Source organism: Pelodiscus sinensis, chromosome 6 (assembly GCF_049634645.1).
Source record: "Pelodiscus sinensis isolate JC-2024 chromosome 6, ASM4963464v1, whole genome shotgun sequence".
Classification (NCBI taxonomy): domain Eukaryota; kingdom Metazoa; phylum Chordata; order Testudines; family Trionychidae; genus Pelodiscus; species Pelodiscus sinensis.
In genome coordinates, this window is record NC_134716.1 from 113,340,822 (window position 1) to 113,366,638 (window position 25,817).

At 41.8% G+C, this 25,817-nt stretch overlaps 1 protein-coding gene across 4 annotated transcripts in view; it reads right to left on the reverse strand.

Annotated features, from left to right (window-relative positions):
- DCC (DCC netrin 1 receptor) overlaps positions 1 to 25,817 on the reverse strand; it is a 994,271-nt gene that overhangs the window by 228,027 nt on the left and 740,427 nt on the right. For all 4 annotated transcript variants that reach the window (XM_075932654.1, XM_075932653.1, XM_075932652.1 and 1 more), the window contains exons 10-11: positions 13,076 to 13,224; positions 11,013 to 11,151 (exon numbers count right to left, since the gene is read on the reverse strand). In XM_075932654.1, coding sequence (XP_075788769.1) covers positions 11,013 to 11,151; positions 13,076 to 13,224 — 288 coding nt within the window. The remainder of the gene's footprint in view (positions 1 to 11,012; positions 11,152 to 13,075; positions 13,225 to 25,817) is intronic.

Consider the following 25,817-nt stretch of genomic DNA (forward strand, 5'->3'; position numbering starts at 1 on the left):
CACATCCCATTCTTTTCCCACCTTTTATCTGTCTTATCTATTTAGATTGTTAAACTTGATGGGTCAGGAACTATTTCTTACAATGTATTTCTAGCAGTGCAACTACAATGGAGTCCTACTGTGATTGGTGCCTTAGGCAATAACATAGTTCAAATAATAGTTAATAATACCAACAATATGTTGGTATCCAAGGATGAATCCAAATGCTTAACATCCAAGGATATGTCTACAATACAGAATAAGGCTGAATTAAGATACACAACCTTAACTCGACTTTTGGAGCTGTCCATATTGCAAGAAGTTCAAAGAACACTCTCCCTTCAACTTTCCTTACTCCTCATGGAAGCAGAACCACCAGCATCAACCAGAGTGCCCCTCTGAGTTCACTAGACCCACAAATTCTAACCCTGAAAGATCAACAGTGGCAGCTTTGATCTTGTCTGTAGAGTAGACATAGTCCAGAAGAATAGGTTGCTCATCAGTTACTCCGGAGACTGTACTCATTACTTCAACAAATTTAGAAACAAAGAATTTACATCTCTAAGGTACTCATTATTTCATACCAAAGAGAGAAGCAATTAAGTATTCCTGTGATATTACTGATCTGATCAGCGAATAATGGATCTCACACAAGAAAGCCTGTTCTCATGACCTAATTTACGGAATCAAGCACTCAGGTAAGATTTCTATATATATTATATCAGAATGTGTAATATGATCATCACCAGGGCTCGACAAACTGTGGCGAGAGCTACTCGCCAGCCCTGCACCATGCATGCGCGCAGCACGAGTGAATGGGGCGCACGGAGCAACCGGCTGAAATCTACTCACCACAGGCGAGTAGAAACAGCAGTTTGTCGAGCCCTGATCATCGCCTTGGTGCATGAAGGAATTGTACACTTATAAAAACTCTTTGCTCACACTCTGTACAAAGATATGACTTTTTTCTTCTGTCCTGTCCAGGAAGAAGCAGGAATTGTCATCAGCAACATCTATTTCTCCCTGCTACCTTATCCTGAAGACAAATAAGGGTATGTCTACACTACACCGCTAATTCGAACTAAGCTAATTCGAACTAACGCATCTAGAACTAAAAACTAGTTCGAATTAGCGTTCACATTAAGTGGACCCTGAAGCGGGGTTAAGGATGGCCGGAAGCAGTGCCGGCAGGGCATCAGAGGAGGATTTAGAGCGTGGAGATGCTGTCTCAGGCTAGCCAAGGGCTGTGCTTAAAGGGTCCCGACCCCCACCCAGGACAGACAGTTCTCAGGGGTGCCCTGCTTGCAAAGCAGTCCTGGCTTGGAGTGCCCTGAGTGCCCACACTGGGCACATCACAGCACTCGGCCATCAGCCCGGCTGCACTTGCCACAGGCTGCCATCTGGGGAGAGGGGGCAATTGGGGGGCTGCAGGAGAGGTTCCACCCCCAGAAGCCCGCAGAGCCAGCCCAGTCCTCCCCATCGGGGGCTCGTGCCCCATTCCTCCCTCACCTCCTTCCACTTACCCTTCCCTAGCCCCTCTTCTTGATGTACAAAATAAAGATAACATGTCTTCCAAAATGGAATCTGTCTTTATTGAACAAAACTGGGGGAGACTGGGAAAAGGAGGTGGGAGCGGGGAAGAGAGAGGGTGGGAGAGGGGAGGGCAACTAAACTGATCAGGGGTTGGGAACAGATCCCATATGAAGAGATGCTAAAGAGACTGGGACTTTTCAGCTTAGAAAAGAGGAGACGGAGGGGGGACAGGATAGAGGTCTCTAAAAGCATGAGTGGGGTGGAGAGGGTGCATACAGAAAAGTTCTTCATTAGTTCCCATAAAGAAGGACTAGAGGACACCAAAGGAAAGGAATGGGTAGCAGGCTTCAAACTAGTAACAGAAAGTTGTTCTTCACAAAGCAAAGAGTCAACCTGTGGAACTCCTTGCTTCAGGAGGCTGTGAAGGCTAGAACTAGAACAGAGTTTAAAAGGAAGTGAGATCAAGTCATGGAGGTTGGGTCCATGGAGTGCTATTAGCCAGGGGGTAGGAGTGGTGTCCCTGCCCAAGGTTTGTGGAAGGCTGGAGCGGGATGGCACGAGACAAATGGCTTGGTCACTGTCTTCGGTCCATCCCCTCCAGGGTCCCTAGGGTTGGCCGCTGTCGGCAGACAGGCTACTGGGCTAGATGGACCTTTGGTCTGACCCAGGATGGCCATTGTAAGCTCAGGGCTCAGGGTCGGGGGTCTCAGTGGACCACCTTGATTTTCATGCACACCTTCTCCTGGGTGGCCAGGCTGGCAGCTCTCCTGCCCCAGCTGGCCACTTTCCTGTGCCTAGTGAGGAGGTCATGGACGAGGTCCACGATGTCCGCACTAGCCCAGGCGGGTGCCCGCCTCTTGCGTTCCCGGGCAAGCTCCCGGGAGCTGCCAGCCTGTTCCCGGGAAGAGGAGGAGGGCTGGGAGGCATCGGGTGGGTGGCTCGATCCGTGCTAGGTGCAGGGTCTGCTGGCTGGGTGCTGGCAGGCTTGCACCTGGCACGGGCACCGTAGCCAGCCCGTGCCCCTTTAAGGTGTCCGGGGCCGGGAGGGGGGCAGACAAGTTTCCCTGGTGTTGGCCAGAGTGGCCACCAGGGAAACCTGGGGAGGGCTAGCATCCCACTAGTTCGAATTAGGGGTCTACACACCCCTCAATTCGAACTAGCTAGTTCGAACTAGGCTTAATCCTCGTGGAATGAGGATTACCTAGTTCGAACTAAGCGCTCCGTTAGTTCGAATTAAATTCAAACTAACGATGTGCTAGTGTAGTGCCTATGAAAGTTAGTTCGAACTAACGGACGTTAGTTCGAACTAACTTTGTAGTGTAGACATATGTGAGGGGGTTCGCACTCACCACCGTATCCCCCTGCCGTCTGTCTTCCGGAATTGGCTCCCTTGGCAGGTGGGGTGCCTTCTCTGGGGTGGTGTCTCCCCTCTTTACTCCCGGCTGCGGCGTCCTCTTCGCCACACTGCCCTCCGGCAGTGCCCAAGTCTGTCTCTGAGCCCCCCTTCCGGGGGTTGATGTTCCTCCAGCGGGCCTTCTTTCAAGCCCTGCAGTCTGGGGATTTGCGGGCCCTAGCCCTGCCTGGCCTCCCCAGCCCTGCCCTAGCTCCAGGGAGCCTCCTCCTCCCTCGGCAGCCAGGTTCTCACTGCTTCCCCCCACAGCAGCAGCCCATTCTCTATTATAGCGCCCAGCTGGGCCCTAATGGGCTAGTACAGCCGCAGCTGGGCTAAATTCCCCGGCCCTGGTTCAGGCCGGGGTCTGCCCTTAAAGGGCCAGTGCAGGGCGAGCGCCCTGTCACAACATACCCTAAGAGTGTTTGTCTGGATGGTTTTGGCACAGCACGTGTGTCTGAGCATTATGAGAAAGCTACGACAAAGAGATGGGTGGATCTTTCACTTTCTCTTGATGGTGGTGGTCAGCATTCAAATTTATGGGCACTTAGGTAATGGAAAATATTCTGTGATCCAATCCTCACTAATACTGAGGTATTTAGAAATGTGGGATTTTAAGAGTGATCTGATCAGTGTCATAAGCATCTTGTCTCTTGAATTCAGGAGAGATGACGCAGCCCATGCATGTCAAACTTGCTTTTTTTAATTACCACATTCAACTACAATGTTGTGTATAATTTGCAGTATCGCCTTAGGCCAGGGGTGGGGAACCTCAGCCCTGGTTTGCCTGGATCTGGCCCCCAAGGCTCAGGGTTCCCTCCTAGCATTGGGGAGCCTGCACTGGTTCTCTAGCCCCTTGGCCACCTGATCGTGGGACTGGGACACACAAAATCTACTAGCCTGGGCCTCCCTAGGCTCTGATGTGCAAGGGGAATGTGGGGAGTGTCTTTCTGCTTTCAGGGAATGTCAGTCAGGGGCCATGTCAATGAGGGTTTTTTGTATTTTTTCTTTGCTTCTCATTTATGTGCGACCCAAAAAAGATTCCCCACCAGTGCTATCGATTGTCATTTTCAGAAGATTCCTCATCCAAATGTGTTAGCCAGCATTTCTTCAGGTTGACTAGAATTGCTTCACTTGTCCACATTGATAACGTTTTCATTGTTTCTCTCTCCTTCCTGTGTGCAACACCTTCCAATTCAGCTTTCTGTGTAAATTTAATTAACGTGTTCTTTATCCCTTCTTCCAGATCTTCAATAAACATGCTAAATAAATCCAGGCCCAGTACCAGTCTGAATCACCTTCACAGGAATATGCCAATTGTCTTAACCTTTGTTTACTATACTTCAGCCAATGCGATTGTATTCATAATCAGGACAATGTAGTTTTATACTTTAGCTAAAAAAGATCTGTGTGTCATTGTATCAAATGCTTTACAATTGTCTAGAAAGATTACAATTGCTTTATTTCCTAATTCTACCAGTTTTGCATCTTGATCAAACAAAGCAATTGCATTTGTTTGGTACAATTTGTTCTTTGTGAACTCACACTGCGTATCACCTATTGTTCCATTATGTTTAATTAATCATGGCTCCATTATAATCTAAGTATTTAGACTTCACCTTGTTCTTGATAAACCCATAACATAAAGCTCACTAAAATCAATGTGAATATACTTCCATTAACTTTAGTTGTCTTTGGATCCAGACTCAAATCCTTAGAACAGATTTTGCAACTTTCACATTTATAGAATTTTAAAAGCACCAAGTGTACTCTCTCCATAGGCAATTACTCTCTGTTGTGTCATTAAACAAAGCAGGTACACTAGCACAAAGAACTCCAAAATAACTTCCTCCATATCAAAAAACCAATGTGGCCAAGTGCAATTATACCTCAGATCATTAAGCACTTTTTCTTTGCCTTCTTCTGCTGTATCATCAGATTTTTCAAAACATAGTACATTGTATTTACTTTTGATGTTGCCAATTAAAAACAAACTAATATAACGTCAGATTATATGTAGGATGGGTTAGAGATTGGTGGTATGAGTCATGCCTGGGAGTCATTCTGAATAGGAATATGAAACTTCTTAGCATTCAATAAATTCAGGCCTCATTTACACCTGTAAAATCACATTCATAAATGTAAGGCAGTGGCCTGTACAGTTGTAGGGGAGGCAGAATGTTGTCCTGAAGAATCTTCCTTATTAGTGTTGGTGTATGAGCCAGAATGAACACATTTTTACTTTCAAATCCCAGGCTACATTTGTAAATCTGGAGGTTACAAAAAGAAATATCACATCCTACTTGTGAGGGGATCTGATATGGAATCTCTGAGAGACGGTTGCTACAGAGTCACTCTTCAGAACTGAACATAAGCTTGTTTTTTAGTTTCTATTTGGTTTGGATTTTTTTGGGGGGGGGAGGGTGTTTGTTTGTTTTTTGTGGTATTTTTGGTTCGGTGCAGACCCTACATTCTAATAGATAGATTGGATGATGTGCACATGAATTGTAGTTATTTATTATTTGTATTTTTATGTGCTGACAAGATACTCAGGTGTGTGAAAAAAAGAAATCAAGCAAGTCCCCGCTCAGAAGAATTTATAAGCCAAAATACAGCCAGAGATGACAAACTGGGAAATCAAGAGGACAGAATAATTCCCCTCCTTTTCAGGGAACAGACTGGAAAATAACAAGAAGTGGTACTTTCCATAGCTATACAAACTCCACTTACTTGCACTAAAGGAAAAAACCACACACCTTTTCTGCTGGATAATATTCTCATTTGTGAGGCAAATCCTATCCCCTGCCATTGCAGCATGAAGCCAGCATAGTTTTGCTGTTCAAAGACCTGGATGAGATTTATGAGCACCACCTTTGGCACAACCTAAAGCTATTCTGCAGACACTTCCTGCACCCCGCCTTTCAGGAGATTGGAATTGGGGAGGTGGTGGGCTGGGGGACAAGCTTAGAGTAGCTGCCACTACTGGTCGTAAGTACTTGGCAGGTGCGCCGATGATTTCATGATGGAGGCATGTATCTAGTTAGATTATGGTAGATTAATTAGAGTAGACATCAGAGATGTTAGTGATTATAAAGGCAGGGCTGAGAGAGGAAGTTTGGTGCAACAATTAGGGTGCCAGTCTAAGACCCGGGCTGCCTGAGTTCTAATTCTTGTCTCAGTTATCCATCTGTAAAATGGGGATATTAGCATTTCCCTATGTTACCACAAGGTACTTAGATACCACAGGAAAGGGGAGCCGATAGAAATACCAGAGAGAACAGATAATTTTGTTACATTAGAGTTAATTATACCCAAGAGATCTGGGGTGTTACCAGAACCTCAAGAGGTTCTCAAGCATGACACTTCTCAGTGTTTGATTAGGAAAAAACACACCTGTATTTATGAGTTAGAACCACACAGATTCGGTAATTTTCTACATTAAATACCATCAAAGCCTGCATTTCCTCTGCTGTGGTTACTGCCTCCCTCCCCTATAAGTAGTCATATCAATAGCTCAAGGTATAGCACCAGCTGTTAATATCTGACTGATTTCATATGCACAGTGTCCTGACTTTGTCAGTTTGATCCTCACTACTTAACATTTTAAAAAAATGCATTTTCATATTACCATTAGGATATTATTTTTAATCAAATATTCAGAAAGAATTAAATAAAACTGTCTGCCAATTTCTAGGATTAAACACATTTTGATAAATTCATAGGCATGATAGTGCAAAGCATTTCTGGAATGGCAAACAGCCTGACCAAATATTAAATGAGCTGTATATTAAACAGAAAATTAAGCATTAAAGATCTGGTAAATTCTATTAATCTGTGGTTCTATAGTTCCTGGAATTGAAGAAGCTGCTGTAAATCCCCGTGATTAAAGTGTATTTCTTAGACTGGAGGTTAGATTCCAGAGCTTCATGGATAATTCTTTGCTACAGACATGCAAGGAAGTAGTATGCTAGGTTTCTTCATGACACCATATACTGTATCATAAAATGTCAATGGCCACAGCAATTAATACAACAAGGATCTAGTCTGACATACTATGTAACACAGGACATCAATACAACTCCACACTCATACACTAAACGCAACAATGGACATTAAACCAAAGTATTACAGCTCACAATAATGGACACACACACACACACACACAAAGAACGTGAACCTAGGATATGAGGACACTAGCATGCACCACAACAAATAAAATCATGTAGAACAACAATGTTAACATTTCGTCATTTTAATTTTTACTTCTGTTTAAAATAAATCCTTGGAAGACTGAAAGGAAAATCTGTTTCTTTTATGGAATTCCCCTTTCTCAACTGTATACCTGCATATTTGTTGTAGTATTAATCATAAATAATGGACCACCATCACTGTTGGACAAATCAATTAAATTTAAATGCTTTTTCCAAAGAGAGAAGGAAAACTAGTTGGCCAGTACATTTTAGAGGGGTAGGCTGGCCTAGTAGTTGAAACACTGGACTAGGGTTTTGAAGACCTATGTTTAATCCCTGGCTCTACAAGGACTTCCTATTTCATTTTACCTTGTTTCTGTTCTCCATCTGTAAGACTGGGATACAAATTCTTCCTTTCCCCCACTTTTCTTTGTCAGATCTATTTAGATAATTAATTATTTGAGGTGGGAATGTCCACTTTTATTTTCTTGTATAGTACATAGTGGAATAAGGCCCTAATCTTGTCTGTAGTCTTTATATTCTAATGAAATTTCACTGTAATAAGTTTTGGTCCTTCTTAACTGTATCACTTTCAGCTTTAGACTTTTTAATTCTCTCCCTCCTTCACCTCTGAAAGAGTACAAAATTCAAGAAGGCTTCCAGCACTAGATGGTTTGGTCATGTGCCTTTGTAACATCAACCACCATTTAGGCTCAAAGGAAAAATAAAACTATTTACAGATCATTGCTTTGAGCACTAGGACATTAAGTTCCTTACTTACCGCTAATGGCTTTTACTAGAGACCTACATTAATGAGCAGGTTTATACTTCATATTGCTAATTTTACACACAAGAATCATACATGCACACAAATAGAATACACATTTTCAAGGGATCACAATGACAGGTTACTCGCCGTGTTTTGCATAAAGCATATTTGAGTTATTCATATTCATATTCAAAACATATTTCCATAAAAAATATGGGGGCATAGCATCAGGCATTGGATTGGGACCTTAAAGGTATCTTAAATACAATTTTCCTCTCCTCCCCTAATTGCACAAAGCCTTCAGTGTTGCAAAGAACTATTGTTTATACCTTCCTGTTGCACCAGGGGCAGTTTTATGTCTGTGTTATGCACTTGATGAATACAGCAGGCTAAGTTAAAAAGACAAACTTAAAGCTGACAGGATCAAAACTTGCATTGTAATAGTTTTACAAATATTTCTTGGGTATTGAAAAATCTGTTAGCTCTAAAAGAGGAGGCGAGGAACCTGGATACTATTCATAATTTTCTGCTGAGCAGCTCACTCACACCAACAAAACCAATACTTCAAGTGCTGAGTTAGTATGGATTCTTGATCATTTATACTACATCATCTGTGTCTACTGCCTGCCTGCTCCTTTCCTGTAAGCTCAAACTGCAACTGACAGGAAGCTTGCTCAAAAGCAAAAGTCTTTGCAACTTTCAGTCATCTGCAGCAGAACTTATGGTCACAGCATGAAGGAAATCTACACCCTTGCATACTATACAGTACACAGCTTCAACACAAAGCAAAGCTGGTACTAATAGATTTCATTTCAGGCCAGCACCACACTTTCTCCTCTTGCTTAATAGCAGAGAAGATAAATGCTTCTTGGGAATCTGTACACTTTTCCTGCTCTTTTCTGGAATAGGGTCACAAAAGCCTTCTTTTCAGTGACATTTTGTGCTCCCACAGACGTGATATCATCTCACACACTTTGCAGAGGATAATTTTCAGATTCATGAATAACAATTTCTCCCTTTCTCACTTATGATGACATTTAAAACCAAAGTGGAGAACCGTGCCACAGTACTGCACTTCACAGTGTGAATTATATCTACATAAATTATGCAAAATATTCATTTTCACTTGTTTTCCTTTTGTTTTTATAATTATAAGTGTGAAGTAATTTATTCTGCCAAGATCTAATCTGTATTACAAATGATGACTGAATTAGATGGATAGGCATTAGTAGTGCTTGAAATTTTTTTTAAAGAGGTGTCAAACGTAAAATAATTGAAAGTTGAAGTGCCAAATGAGGTGTGAGTATCACAGATGAACCTTGTAAAGAATACTACAATGATGATCTGAAACACTACTGCCTACAATAATATTATCATAGTGTTTTTACCGCTTCTGTAGGATAGCAAATTTTTGTTTTTTTAATAAGGGAAATAAATACTTGTAAGTACAACAGAAGTCATGACAAGGGTTCATCCTTATACATTTAAGTCTTCTTCCATCATAGGCACTGCTTAAACTAGGAAAGAGGAATGTTTTTAGCAAGTGTGTTAGCTGATACATTTATAAACACCATTGTCTTTGTCTCCACTGGCATTGAAGTGGTGTTTTAAAATCCATTCCTTAAGCTTTCTGCTAACACGTTTGCTAAACACTTCAGTTTTCCTAGACTAAGTCTTCACTGGAAAAGAAAATCTGTATTTTTTACATCTGGATAGTCAAGTCTCTGTAAAAATGTAACAGAAACAGGGATAGGTTAGTTTTTCATCTATTTGGAATTACTCAGATCTATATCACCACCTGAGAGTGTGGCTTGTCTTCACTAGGATTTTACAACAAGATAGTGTAAAAAACACCCTTTTTGCAGTGAAGAAACAACCCTGGTAAAGACAGCATTGTTGGGAGTTTAAAGCAAGCAGTCTAGCACAGGAGCAGACTGTAATTTGAATACCTAAATTCATAAACACACAGAAAAAAATAGACACTACCATGACAATCAGATTATATGGGATTATAAAAATCCCCACCTAAATAGTTTAGCTTGCACCCTGTGGAATACATCATTTTTAAAACTCAGGCCCAGGTAGAGGTGCCCTTGGATGCAAATACAAACTTTTTAAATTTTAGTTTAAGAGCTCTGTATTTTCTCTGTACATCTTTTCTTAAATTCTCACCTACTTTTGTTTTGTCTAACCCTCCTATACAACCACCCCCAGTATTGGTTACTCCCTTCTAACTTTCAGGGTTCTGTTTTCCTCTAAAAAGATATAACATGTTGCTAGTACTTTAAAAAAATCTATCCAGAGAAGTCATCAAGATACTATTAGTAGGACACAGGTCCATTTTTTGTACGCACAATTATTGGGCTAATTCTCCTATCATTTACACTGGTTTTAAACCACTAATCAATGGAATTATTCCTGATTTACAAGTGTGGGAATCAGGCTCACTGACTTCACCAGGAATCCCTGAAGTACTTATATATGAATATCAGGCATTAGATGTTTCCAGGATCAAAATAAACATCAATATAACGCCCCCCAAGAGGTACAAAATACAGTGCAAGCCAAGAGAAAGAGTGACTATGCAATCAATGTGACAGAGAAGAAAGTAAAACAAACATTTTCTATTCCAGTGTGCCATACACGAGGAAGACCTAGAAAGGGTTGTTTTTTTTGTTGTTTTTTTAGATTACCAGATGTAATAAAAACTTTCTATTAAACAGTAGTAAGGACAAACCTAAGTATAATTTCAGAAAATGGGATGGTTGTGGGGTACAGGTAGCATCAAGGGGCATAGGTAGCATCAAGCTAGGAACAACCTACCAAACTAGGAAAAATGAAAAGAACAAACAATCATGACAGATATGACCCCAAACACCCTCTGAAGCAATATAATAGACACCGGCAGATAGTGAATCTATTATTTCTGTCTCTGAAAAAGACTTGAATATATTTACTTTATTTAATAGTTTACATTTCCATTTAGTTTGTCATGCCTACTATTGATTTGAATTAAGTAGATGGTAAAGGAACTCCCAAATGTATACTAGTCCCAGGATAAAACTTCACACATAGTGTGAAGATAGTTCACAAAATGCACATTTTTCTTCTCCTCATATTGTCCATCCTGGCATCTGTAATTCTAACTTACCATCAGAAAGAGTCATGACTGTAAGATCTGCAGTGGATACCCCAGGGCCATAGCGGTTATAAGCCAGGAATCGTAAGGTGTATTCCGTGAATTTTTTCAGCCCCTCCAGTTTGTATGATAGTCCATCAACCTCTATATTCTGGGCACATAAAAATGATAATTGTTACTAAGAGAAAACATTAAAGACGGCATGACAGTAATGCAGGGGGATGAACGGATTAGACATTAGGGCTTTTTCTATCTCTAAGTGGTAACACTAAATCCTTATATAAGTCGCTGTAAAAGGTAATTTGTAACATAGCACTGCTTGTTATAGCTCAGTTCTTAATAGACTCTATGATATTAACCTACCACATTTCAAGATATAGCTGACTTTGGTACTTAGACCTTTGGTTTAGTTGTTATTTAAAGCGCAGTAGAAAGTTTTCTTGCTTAAATCAATCACTCCTTCTCCTATAAAAAAGTGACAAGGAAAGGAAGAAGGGCAGAGAAAGGAGATAAAAAGGCTAGAGTCATGCAGGAATTCCGGGAGGAGGGGGAAGGAGAGAATGAAATAAAGGAAGACAAGAAAAGAGAGAGAAGATTTTGGGGGTGAAAAAGCCAGCTACATCTTCCGTGGGATTTAAGATGCTTGTGTTTTTTACAGGCTATTAATAAATTAAAATTAAACTGTCTCAAAGGCAGTATTCCCAGTAAGTTGAGCACTTGAACAGCCACCCAGGAGACATTCAAAGCCACCCAGCTGATTAGCAGAGCACCCACAGCAACCACAACCAACAGCGTGTGGTCCTACTGGTGGTGTGCATCCACAGATGCTCTGGTGCACATCAAAAAAGTGAGTCCCTATTTTAGTACCGTGTTCTCCTCTAAATCTCTATTTTTTTAAAGAGTCACATTTAACCCATACTGCATCCCTCGATGACCTCTATGGGATCCCTATGCCATCTTAACTTTACATCAACTACTGATGTATTGTGTTAATGGTCTGAAATGTTAAAACTTTTTGCTATAACTCCTCACTTAGCATCACCCCAATTAACACAGTTTAGTTGTTATGTGCCTGATCTATTAGAGAACATAAGCAATGATTGCTTACAGCATTGTTTTGCCATCAGCTAGCAGGAAGAGCCTTGGAACCAAAGTGGGCAACATTCCCCCAATTGACTTCCCTCTGTCTATCCCTAGTGACTCCCACCTGCAGATCAGCAACTCCCACCTCCCTCCCCGTGCCTTCTACCTGCAGCAATCAGCTGTTTGGTGACATTCAGGAAGGGAGGGAGAAGGAGCTAGGATATGGTGTGCCATAGTTCCCCCTTTTCCAAACCTCCTGAAGGCCACCAAACAGTTGATGGCTGTGGACAGGAAGCTCAGGGAAGGAGCCCACTGTTCGCTCCCCCCCAAAAAAACTCCTAAACTACCACCACACAACTGATTGCAGTGGGTGGGAGGCAGGGAAGGGCATGCCTCCCACCCATGCCAATCAATTGTTCGGTGGTAGTTCAGGAGTCTGGGAAGGCAACCTCTGGGAAATGAGGTGGAGTGGAGGCCAGCCTGGGGCAAAGCCTGGAGTTGAGCATTTTGAAAAGTCCATGGAAAAGAACCCATCTGACTGCAACACCTTTGTTTTAGGAGAAGATCAGGGAGCTCATGAACAGGTCCCCAGACAATCCTTCGATTAGAGCTTGTTTAAAATCAGTTCCTCAATATTTTAAAGTACATTGTAAAGGCCTGTGTAATATTCAGTTAACGTGGCATGTACATTCTCACATTTCAAACTAGAGAGGAATTCTAAAAACTTGATTTTTTTTAAATTCTCTTTACTCAGTGCATTCCAGTGCACATTTCCAAGGCACTTAAGCTGAAGAGTAGATATTGTAGTCTGCTATGCCACTGAAGCACCAAAATTTCCACTATCAACTGGTATAAAGCTGCAGAACAGATAACCATGGTTGCTTGGATTGAATACTTCCTCTCCATCCTGTTTGATTTAGTCACATCTGCCTGCAAACATCTGCTTTCACAACTAAGTGAAAGAAGAGAAAAGGCTCCATTAACTTGCTCACCTGTTCCTTTCCAGTTGAAGTCTCTGTGCAGAACAATCTGTAACCTTGGACTGGACCATTTGCATAGGAAGGGGGTTCCCAGGAAAGTAGAATTGAGGTAGGTGAGGTAGATACAGCCCGCAGGTTTTCTACTGGCCCTGGAACTTGCACTGTATGAAGAAAAATTGCCTGAATAAAAGCAGTCATTTATTTCAGCTCAGTCTCTTAATCATTTTGTTCTCCTTTTGAGTGCTTGGGCAAGATGATTTTGAGTGTAATCCTAAAGAAGCACACATCTAATGCTATAGAAAACCATGCAGAGATGAATGTTTTTAACACTGGAGTGAAGTGCATTCCTCAATGAGGGAGTGATTAATAGACTTGAATGGTGTGGGGGCAAAGCTTGAATCCATAAAGAAGCTCTGCAGAAAGACACAACATGGCATCACAATAACCTTCTAAAGACCGTTTTGGCTTCTACCAGTAAGAGGGTGATTTGGCCTGCACCTCAAACTGAAAAGGAGGCCACAAATTTAGACACTTGTTAATTTTTTGGCATTTGATATGTTTTGAACTTGTTTTTATGTGCATCCATCTCAGACCACAATGACACACACTCTCAGCTGAGAACTGCAAATTTAAGCAAGTAATAGATGTGATTTGGAGAAAGACAAAATTTTTGTTAACTGAAATAGAATTTGTCCTATTAAAGAGCTAAAAATGTTCATAAATATTAATAAAATATGTTGGTTCTCATGGCACAAGATTGACCGTGATGACCGTGTCCTCTCAGATCAGTTGATTTTATAAACAAGCCACTACAAGTGACTGGTGCTGCATCAGTGTTGTCATTTTTTATTTTTACTATGGCTAGGATCTTCAAAAGTAGGAAGTGGCCCAGGCCTCTTTGGACCTCTGAGAGGATCTCATTCCTACTGGATAGAAAGAAGAGAAGTTGCTCTCCTTTCCCTCCCATTTGATTCCTTCACCTTTCTCTAGTTCTACTTTTTCCTTTTTTTAAAACTCTCCCCTGATTCTTGGAAATGATCTCTCTATCGAAGAAAGAAAAGTAGAAAAAAAAGTCAATCCCAAGACTAGTTCAAGAAAAACATGGAGTTTAGCAGACTCATTATTCTCTACTTATAAAAGAGCAAACCTCAAAGAACCACAACTTAAAAATACCAATAAAATGGCTTTTCAGGGAAATATGACATAACTTTGCCAGAGGTCCCAAGTATCATCTATTCAAGCTCTCGATAGCCTGGCTTCACTGCTAATTGTTTAAAATTGATTTATTTCATTGTATACTCATTCTGTTTCATAACAATAGCTTTGTGTTTGCACAGTTACCAAATACTCTGGAGATGATACTGGAAGACCACACTCAATACTTATGAAAATAAAAGCAACAATTTAAGGCTGTGTCTAGACTATATCCCTTTTTCGACAGAGGGATGTAAATTAGACACTTTGAAATTGCAAATGAAGCCAGGATTTAAATATCCTGTGCTTAATTTGCATAATCGCGTAATGGCGCTCTTTCGAAAAAGCACCATTTCTAAAGTAAAACCATGGTCTAGACTCAGTTCTTTCAAAAATGTCAGGCTTTTTTGAAAGATCCTGTACTCTTCAAAAATGAGGTTTACAGGATCTTTTGAAAAAGCCTGCCATTTTCGAAAGAACCACGTGTAGACAGCGGTTTTACTTTTGAAAAGGCGCTTTTTCGAAAGATCCTGCTTTAAATCCTGGCTTCATTTGCAATTTCAAAGTGTCCAATTTACATCCCTCTGTCGAAAGAGGGATGTAGTCTTGACACTGCGAAAGTGTTAAAAAGTCCAATCATCTTACAAAATCTTGCCATTATTGTAGTTAGTGCAGCCAGTTTTAATGATACTTTAGCCTGGAACAGAATTATTTTCAAGCAAAGGAAAATCTGGAACCAAAACAGGGATGGGCTTAATTATTCTCCATTATCAGTGCGAAAATGTGATTTCATAATATTTGGGGTAGGCGGTGAGAGAGATTTTATTTTTGACATGAACCAACCCAAAATTAAATTGAATATATTTTCTTTACAAATTTCATGGAAAAGTCCCGCTAACCCTCAGTGTTGCACAGCTGTCGATATACTAATATATTTTTCACTCTGAATTCTGTTCTGTTCTGTATCATCAGTGTTATAAATTCACTCTTGGCTTGAACAAAATAACAAAAGTGCTATACTTAGGAGAAACCCCTCACTACTAATAATCATCCCATGCATAATCATTCCCCACATATTGGGCAATGAAAATGAACCACTATGCTGACTAATATTTTCAAATCTCTCACTATAGTTCATCTGTCCCTTCAGCTGGAACCCAAGGAAAAGTAACAGACGAGAGAAAAAGAAAGAAAATTGGCAGAAAAGTTGCAGGCGAAGTGGGGAATCAATTCTGAAAACAATCTAAACTACTGGTGTGATCAACAGTGTTTAACATATCTAAGTTGTTGTTGCATGTCAATACCTTTTCCCTGCCTGACTATGAAATGGTTTATTCATATTTTACATACAGAAATGCTGTCACGCAAAACAAACTTTCCAGTTATTGTGCAGCTGGCAGATAACAGCATTACAATTCTTATAAAAGGCTTTTCACACAGTCAAATGCCTGTTACCAGACAATTTCAAAGAAGAAAGCTGTTAGTGTAAAACTAACAGTTTTGTGGCAAGTGACAGGGAAAGAACGTGACACGTCCTTCTGCTAATACCCATGTATTTGACAATATGCTAAATGCAAAGCGGAGAATATCTAAAAGACTCCCTCCAGCTCTGAGGTAAAGACCACAGTTGACAAATTCATTGCCCTGCCCCAAACAGAACTCTCTGCAATAAGGATAAAGCAAAGGATACAGGAGCAAGTCCGAGATGTGACTGAACTGATCTCTCAGGAACCAAGGACCATCACAAATCTCGCCACTTTCTACTACAAGTACAAGGGGCATTTTTTTTGACCTATAACAAATGCTAGAAAACTTACCCAGCATTGCCCAGGTCCAGCCTGGGGTGGGGGATGGAGCTGCACACTGCAACTGCTAACTTCATCCAAGGGATGGTGCGGAGGTGGGGAGGGGAGCTGTGCAGGCCTCCCAAACACACTCCGCAGGCCCCACTTGGAGATGGGGAGGGAAGCCACAAAGACCTCCCAATGGTCTGACCTGGAGGTAGGGTGGGAGGCCATGCAGGCATCCTGCCTGCACTTTCTGGCAAGGTCCAGGGAACCAGGGGCTACGCTCCATGCAGTGGCCAATACCAGCTCCCCAGAGCAGGCGAGGGTATAAACTGCTGACAGCCAGTGGCTTCTCTCTATCAGTTTCCTGGCCAAAAATAAACATACCCAAAGGTGCTTTGGTATTTTTCTCTATGGGCTATGCATTTTGTGAAGTCATTTTTATATTTGACCATTAAATAATCACACAGAACAAAACATGCTAAACCTGCTCATTTCATTAAACATTTCCCTCCTGAAGTTCATGACACTTTTCTAAAATACAAGCTACAGTACTTGTCAAATAATTTGATTCTACACAGCGCCAAATTTCAAAATAATGTGCTATTTTGAGACATCCCTTAACCCTCGTGGAACGAGGGTTACAGGGATGCCGGAAGAGTACACCCATTATTTTGAAAAATATTTTGAAATAACGGGCACGTTTCAAAGATGCGGGGTAGCTATTTTGGGATACCTCCAGTATCCGGAAATAGCCCCGCTGTCTACATGTACCCATATGTGTTACTGTTGCAAAAAAGGCAAGTGCTATTGTGGGATGCATTAGTAAGGAAGACACAAAAAGTAATTCTTCCATTCTTCTCAGGACTGACAAGACTTCAATTGGAGTACAGTGTCCCATTCTGGGTACCATACTTTGGGAATATGTATAAATTGAACAAAGTCCACAGGAGAGCAAAAAAAATTAAAGATATAGAAAATATGAACTATGAGGAAAGATTGAAAAAATGGGTTTGTTTAGTTTGGAAAATAGAAAATAGAAAACAGAAGGAGTGGGGCATGAAACTACATACATAAAATTTGTTATAAAGAGGAGACATACATTTTTTCCTCTTATGCACCCAGGGCATGACAAGACATAATGGGTTTAAATTCTATAAGGGAGATTTCAGTTAGACATTAGAAAAAACTTTTTAACTATAAGGGCAGGTAATTACTGGATCAAATTACTTAGGAAGGTTGTGGAATCCCTGTCATTGGAGGTTTTTAAAAAAAAAGCTAGGCAAACCTCTGTCATTCATTCTAGAAATGGTCTAGAATACTTAATCCTGCTTCAGTGAAAAAGATTGCATTAGATGGCCTATCCAGGTTCCTTCCAGTCCTACATTTCTTTTATCTGTAATACCTGTAACTTTCTTAATTTCTCTATTGCTGCTGATGGTTTCACTGTCTCTCATTGTGCTTGACTGCAGGCAATGGGGTCCTATTTCAGAAAAGCATTTACTTCATGTCCATCCCTATTCAGCCAATCACTTAAGCACATTCTGTGATTTAAACTTAATTTTTTCTTAAAATTAGACACATGCTTCTGAGCTTTGCTGAAGATGGATAGACTGCTGAGATGCGGTGTGAGAATTTTATTTACTTCCAGCAGAATGCCCTCTCTGATGAGATAGGTCAAGGCAGATGAAATGCATGTCAGCATTAGAATGCATAAGAAAGGCAGAAAACATTCAAAGCTGCTGAAATATAACACTTTTATCTTAAAAAAGTAAAATGTTTTTAGATTAGATGTTAATTTACAAAAACTTTATGAGCTAATTACAGTAGGTACAGAGAATAAGTTCAGGACCTGTTTTTCAGTGCTTGGCTAAGGGCTAATGTCTACTTTGGCCATGCATAACCAGATTTACTCACTTCCCTGACTCATGAAACATATGTTTGCACATATGTAGCTGTGTTTTTCTCCATTCTTTTGCTCTGCATTCTCAAAGAGATCTTTTGATTGATATCACTTACTCAAACTTTTGTGTACAATCCTTAGTTGATTATATAATATCTGTCAAATCCTGTAAGCTCATTTCAGGGCAAGGGTCTCATCCTTGAGCGCCCTGAACACCTCTAGAAGTACTGAAAATGAATAACAAGAAATCCTTTACCATGCATTCAAATCCTGACCTGTATGTCTTTTATCTGAAAACAGTGTCAAGATGGCTCTCTCTATTTATTATTATTGTCATTATGCATTAAAAGACCATGCAGGCACCCCCATCATATTTGTGATTGTTGCTGTTCTTCTGTTATATGTAACATATTTTAAAAACATTTTTCTAGTGGTTCATTCTTCCTTATGAGATGCAATAATTAAAATGTTCTTTTTATTACATTTCACTGTTCCTTTAAAGGCTGGTTCCTATGCTGATTCACAATGAAAACATTTCAAATGTGACACATTTACGAAGCCACTTGCATTCATTGATAATAGAATGCATGCTTTGATTGCGTCTTTGATTTTTCCCCCCTCTTTCCCTGTAGTTAACAGCTGTAATGATATTTCTATAAAATCTGTTTCCATGCTGTATGGGGAGATGTGACTTCAAAAAGCCTGCAGGCAATGTAATTATTAGCATAATGAAACCCCTGCTTCTCTGCATTCTATACATTTGAAAGACAAGACAGCAGTTTGGCAAGAAATGCAAACATTACCCAGGCTGTCTCTGCCTGCTGATCCACAGGAGTTCTGCCGGACACAGATTTTCAGAGTAGCTGTCACTTAAAGATATTTTCACATTTCGTTCTGCTTTACATCTGGTTATTCTGTATTTACTTACGTGATGTGCAACAATATTCCACAGTCAAATTTTTACATTAACCTACTGTATGGAGCTTTCTTCACATTACTAGCGAACACTATGGGCCTTATCACATGTCATCAGATCAGCAAACAGCAAGTCTCTTCCACACACAGGTCCCCGATTTCTCTGCAGAAGTGTTTCTTTGTGGGGGGAAGTTGCCTTCCTTGCACAAGCTCTTGGTCTATGTGGATGGGGACTAATTTGTATATAGTTATCAGGGAAGCTGACAGCCACACCGGGTCTTTGGGCAAGGTGGAAAGTGAGGTTCTGTGCTCCTGGAAAGGGCGAGGCCTCAGGCAAAAGGGGTGGGGTCAGGGCAGCCAGCTGTCAGTGTCACCCAGAGCATATATCATGCTGGCCACACGTAGGCCTTAGAGCTATATGGGGTGCCATTTAAAGGATCCGGAGCTCTGGACACCATTGCTGCTACAGTAGTTGTAGCAGCTGGGAGCCGCAGGCCCTTTAGAATTGCTGGGACTGGGGCATTTGCTCCCTTTGTCTTCTCTGCCACCATCTATCAGTGGCCTGGTACTTAGGGGTCTTGGGAACACACATCTCCATCCACTTAACCCTACTCCAGTGAATCTGATTTTAAAAAAGCTGTGAAAAAGGGAGGCATGGGAATAAGTGACTTGCTTATTGTCACTGTCATATAAAGGAAGCAGAGGACAGAGTGCATTCTTCAGTCACACAGCTGTGACTCCCATTGAAGTGAATGAGATTAGTCAGCCTTTGTCTTGACTCCACTATAGTCACAAAATAACAAATGACATCAGCAAATGATAATACAATTTGCATGGAGAAACACGCACACCTACACCCATCTCCATGGAAAGGAAGACAAAACATTTGGAACAAAGGAAAAAACAATTTATATCAGGGGTTGGCAACCTCAGTAGGGAGCCAAATATGGTTCTTTTGCTGCTCAAGCTCAGCCCCAGTCCCTGTCATGCTCTCCTCGCAGCAGGGAGCCCGCACTGGTGCTCCAGTCTCATCCCCTCCATCTCCACACAAGTTTGGAGTGCCAGAGTCATCTTCCTGCAGGGAGGTGGGCAGACACCTACCCCCAGCCTGCTCCTGCACCCTAGCCAGACACTCTACCCCAAAACCTGTTTCTGCATTCTCCCTTCCTCCTGTCCCTTCCCCTGTGGTCAGACACTTTATCTACTCCCAGCCTGCTCCTCCAACCCTCCCTTGCTCCTGCACCGTCCCCGCAGCCAGACACCCTACCCCCAGCCCATTCCTGCACCCTCTCTCCTGGCCAGACACCCTATCCCCAGCCTGCTCCCACACTCTCCCCCTTGGCCAAACACTCTACCCCCATCCTGGTCCTGCACATTACCTTCCCACCAGACTCTGCACCCTCCCTTGCTCTTGCCCTCTTCCCCCAGCCATACACCCTACTTCCAGCCTGTTCCTGGACCTTACCTCACCTCTTCACCCCTGCCTGCACCCCACCTCCTTCCCAGATCCTGTACCCCCATCTCTATCACACTCATTGCTAGCCCTGTCCCGCACACTTTGATCCCACCCCAAAGCTTAGGGGGACCCACAAAATCCACTAACTCTGGAACCCCAGAAAAGTTAGTCTGGCCTAAAGCCTTGAACCTCAGTCCTCCCAGCCCCTCCCCCCACCTTGGGGCTGGAGCACCAGGGGAGTAAGATGTTTCGGTTGGGGGCCACACACATCAGTGAGGATTTGGGGGTTTTTTGCTTCTCACTTGTGTGGTCCCTGACTGATTTTTCTGAGGATCAGCAGTCCCCAACCCAAAAAAAGTTTCCCTACCCCTGCCATAAAGAAAGACAATGTTGAAATCTTTTCTGTTGGACATAATATTTTACTTTATTTAAAATGAAGCCTGGCCAACAAGACCCCCAGCGGGGCCAGTCCCTATCTGGCTGCAGCATCCTTTCCGCAGGCCTGATGCCCCATGGTCCAGCCCCCAACTGGTTACAGGAAGGGCTGCTAGCAGCCCCCCTCCTGCTGTGGCACAGGTAGGAGGGGAGGCCGTGATCAATTTGCAGCGGCCCTGGCCCAGCCCCTCATCTAGCATCCACTGCCTGGGTGCAGCAGCCCAGCCCTGACCAGGTAGGGTAATCTGGCTCCAGGGCCCACTCCCCACATACTCTATTTCCCACACAGCACCCTGCCCTATCTCCTATACCTTCCACACCTCCCAACTCCAGCCCCGAGACACTCATACATCCCAATCCTGACTCCTGCACCCCTACATCCACAAACTGCACCTCCAGCAGCAACAGAAGTCCCGTTACATAAAGTCTGTGAGTACAATGTTTGATTTATGCTAATATCAATCATCATGTTCATTATCAATAATATTACGTTGTATATTTTCAGTAGTTCAAATGGGCATTCTTATACTGTTCTTTGTTGATCACTTTGTTCTGAATTTTGATGTAGTTTGGCTCTTTTGTTTGAAAAGGTTGCTGGCCCCTGGTTTAGATGGAAGAACTCCCCTGCTTTCTCCTGTACAAATACATTCTTGATTAGAAAGATACCATGGATTGCCTTAGTTTACTTTTATAGTTTTTTTTTTTGACTCTGGGTTTTTTTTTAACCCACCAGGTTAAATAAAATTTAAGAGGTTTTAATTTACTTTGGAAGTACGAGTACAGCACCAGCATTATTATAAATGTTATAATTGAAACTTTTTACATAATTTGGCAAACACTATTTAAATCCATTTTTAAGATATTTTATTGCCTTACTGGCGCTGCCCATGATTATAGGTTTGACCTCTACTGCCTGGTTGAGTGCTGCAGAGGTAGGTGTTTGGCATTTTTGTGTACCTTAGACGGCCAGCCTTAATATATTTTTGGGCATTGGCCACCAACTTCTCGATCTTTGCCTGCAGGGCCAGTAAACCCTCCTTTAGGTACTTACTTTTGCCGTGCCACTTAGAATTTTATGTTGGGTTACTTATTAATGCCGAAGTGCGATAGAGCCACATTTTATTAACGGTCAGGATCATCCGGCGAGGGGCTGTTATACACACAGACGGATATGTAGAGGGGCAGGATGGAGTGATCTGTCTGGGTAATTAAACACCAGTAGGTACCGTTTATTTGGACCAGCTTGATGTTTTTGTTTCTCTGAGACAACCACATTAAACCTAGGCAGATTCGTTATGATGTTAAATGGGCAGGTACATAAAATTTTTTTATTAAAGTGGGTGCAACAATTCCTGGGTATAGGGAGGCTCCCACACCTTCAGAATAAGCGATGTTCTCGATCTATCTATATGCTCCTGCTTTGGTACAGGCAGGGAGGTTACCATTTTGATTTGATTTGAGTGAGGAATTCCCAGAGGGGCCAAAAACAAACTGTTATACTATGCCCTGTTTAGGTGGGCCTTTGAGTTTTTATGGATTTTTTACTTTCCCACTCCCATGGGTAGGCACGGAGGAGATGGGGACTTACCACCATAAGGGCTGGGTGGTTAAAGCTATTTTATTTTCTACACTAGCCAGTCTTGTGGAAGAACATATGCAAATGAGGCGCAGCAATGAATATCACCGTGCTTCATTTGCATACTTAATGAGCTGCCATTTTTGTGCAAAACTCCCCTCTTGCGCAAAAGCCATTCTGCCTGAAAATAAGCAGCAGAACAGCTCTTGCGCAAAAGCCCCTTGTGCAAAATGGCAGTTCATTAAGTATGAAAATGAGGGCACTGCGATATTCATTGCCATGCCTCATTTGCATATATTCTTGCACAAGACTGGCAGGGTAGGTGTAGCCAGTATGTCTACACTGCAGACATGCAATGGGCCCAGGTCTGTTGATAGGCTCACAAGGAAGGAGGGTTTTCAATCTGAGCCAGAACACCACAATTTTACAGCCCTGCAGCCTGATCCCAGACCAGCTGACATGGGACAGCTGCATGTGGTTTGCTGTATAGATATACCCACAGAATACTGACATCTGAAGGAGTCATTAGCACAGCTTTTAAGCTCAGAGGTCACTACTCTGGTCTGTGGAGAGTTGGTCTGGTTCACTTTGCACAAATTTTCATTTTAGTATCTAGTGAAAGACCAGATTATTTTTTTTAAAAAATTACTCAACACCTACCTACTCACCTGGTGTAGCCTCGAATAGATTTTCATGCTGAGCTGTTATAAAAATCTTTGAGAACTGATCTCTTGGGTATCTTGTTGGCTCCTCTCATTGTTTGCAGTTGCTAAACCGCAGTAAGAGACAGCCAAACATAGACTAAATGGTTTATTTGTATTACCTTTCCATAGGAACAATTGCTGTGGTTGCCAAAGGGAAAGTACACAATTGTAAATGGAATGAGAGGAGGTTTAAGGAATAGTGTCAAGGTCCAAGAGAATCTGTTATGGTATACCTGTTGTCCTTGGCTCTATCATAGGCTTCCCAAGTGAGCTTCAGTAAGACAAGTAATGTTTTTTCTGCTTCAGTGTCCCCACATAAAATGAGGAGAATGCTTCTTTTTGCCCACTTTGGGTACATCTACACTATAGGACAAAGTCAAATTAAGATACACAACTTCACCTATGTTATTGTGTAGCTGAAGTCGAAGTATCTTAACTCAGCTTTTGGAGCTGTCTATGTTGCAGGAAGCAGAAGGGAGAACACTCTTGCTTCAATTTCTCTTACTCCTCATGAAAGCAGAACTAATGGCGTTGACTGGAGTATCCCCTCAGTTCAAATCAGCTATCTTAACTAGACCAGCTAATTTGAAACCTGGAAGATTGACAGTGGCATCTTCAATCTTACTCTGTAGTGAAGACATATTCTTCTAGTCTTATATATCTAGATTGTAAGCGTTCTGAGACGAGGACTTAGTCCAAGTATGAACAGACCCAAGAACAATGAGGTCTCAATTTCAGGATCTAGACAATGGTTCCAAATACATATTATTTATAGAGAGCACTGCTTTGATAATTATCATCATGGGACAAAGGCAGAACGGGTGATCTTATAATGCCTCTGTACCAATTATGCAATTTAACCATGGGAAAGAAAACTTGGTTGCATCATGTCAATTTGAAGTATTAAAAGGCTCTTCCTTTCTGACAACCCACTTTTATGATAAAGTTTTATTTCAGTGGAAGTATTCAGAAGATAAGTTCATCACTAACACAGTGGACATTGGCTGGTTTACAGAAAGCTGTATGAAGACAAATAGGTTTCCAGAAATAGTTCTGGAATGATTCCGAATAAGCTGAAACAGTTGTGTTCTCATGGTGACAGATAAGATTCATTTTACTTTATAGTAATTGCTAAATCATGTCAGATTATGTCAGACCAATAACTAAACTAAAACATAGGGATGCTACTCAAGCACTATTAAGCCAAAATGATTTCTTATGGACCTGAAGATGAAGGGAGGAAATTTCACCATAGACTTTCTTAAATTGCAAATCTATTTCACATTGAGTAGACAGTTTTTTTCTATGTTAACTTCTAGGTTGCAGGTCTTATTCAAAAGGTCTGGACAGACTGTGTTCTGTCTTAAGCAGGTTCTTACTCCAGAGAAAGGGATAGAAATTCCTGATGCTTCAGTGGACAATGATTTTTCCTTTATCACATGTAGCTGGACAGGGTTCCACACAAACACAGTCTTAGATTGTGAGGGATCTACATCCAAGCTTCTTGACTCTGTACTGGAGTGTGGCCTCCATGTGACACACCTGTTAAAGTTTAAGGTCCAGAAACTGAAGATATCATACAAGAAATCTGAAGTCTCAATTTGTATGTTGCAAAATCTCAATTGCATATATATGTAAGTATGTATTTAAAAGACTACCACTGCAGAAATGGGGATGATTTCTGTCAGCCAAACCAGAAACCTCCATTTTACATTCATTTGTGTTTCTGATGCCACAGAAGCTCTGGTGTGGGGGAACTCTGAGCAGGGCCGGCCCAAGCCATTCATGCGCCCCGGGCCCTGGTAGCGCAGTGCATGCGCGTCCCTGCCCCCAGACACCCAGCACATGTGCAGCCCCACCCAGTCTGGCAGCCCGGTGCGGCACCCCCTACAGTAGGGCACCCCGGGTGGTAGCCCAGTCAACCCGTAGCTTGGGCCGGCTCTGACTCTGAGATCATTCAAGAGGAGATATGTTTTTCTCTCTTGCTCAATGGGGATATGTTTCAAATTCATCTTCCATATGCTCCACAAGGCTTACAGTCTCTGTCTCCAGTTTTGGACCAGCTGGCTCATCTCCTATAATGAAAGCCACCTACCAACGTAAAGTCACTGTGTCCCCAATACATACCATAGGCACTGCGCTCTGAAATCTGCCAGGATATAACAATGAGATAGATTCTCTACAATTCTAGACACTAGCCATGGACTGGAGCAACCTAGCTGAGATCACAGATTAGTGGTGAATCTGGAAGCAGAGGGAAGTATTGGGCCCTGTGCTGATACAACAATACACCAAAATGCCAATAATTTGAGTGATTTCTAGTATCCTAGAAATGGGATAAAAAACATAGATCAAAGGGGAACACACATATCCATTGGAAAAGTAATATCTGACACATATATTATCTTTTAGGAGGAAATAAAGCATATCACAAAAAGTTCAAACTTGTATTGATGAGTGGAAACATATCAACTAAAATCAACAGAAAAAACAATTCACTTCAGTCTTAGTGGAATTCCCTCTGAAATGACTATAATTGACCCTGATGCAATCCACTCAACCAGAAATAGACAGATTTCCACACTGGGAAGTTTATGTAGACATTGATATCAGCCATAGCTAGACAGGCCCCATCAAAATGGTGACAAGAGAGAATAATCAACTAGGTAACAAGGCAGGGGAATAAAGGCTCATGTCAAGCCAGTGATTCATAACAAGGAGCAGGCACAGATGCATCCATTTGGTTTTCAGCATCTTTCCTAGGCTAATGCCACTGTACCATGA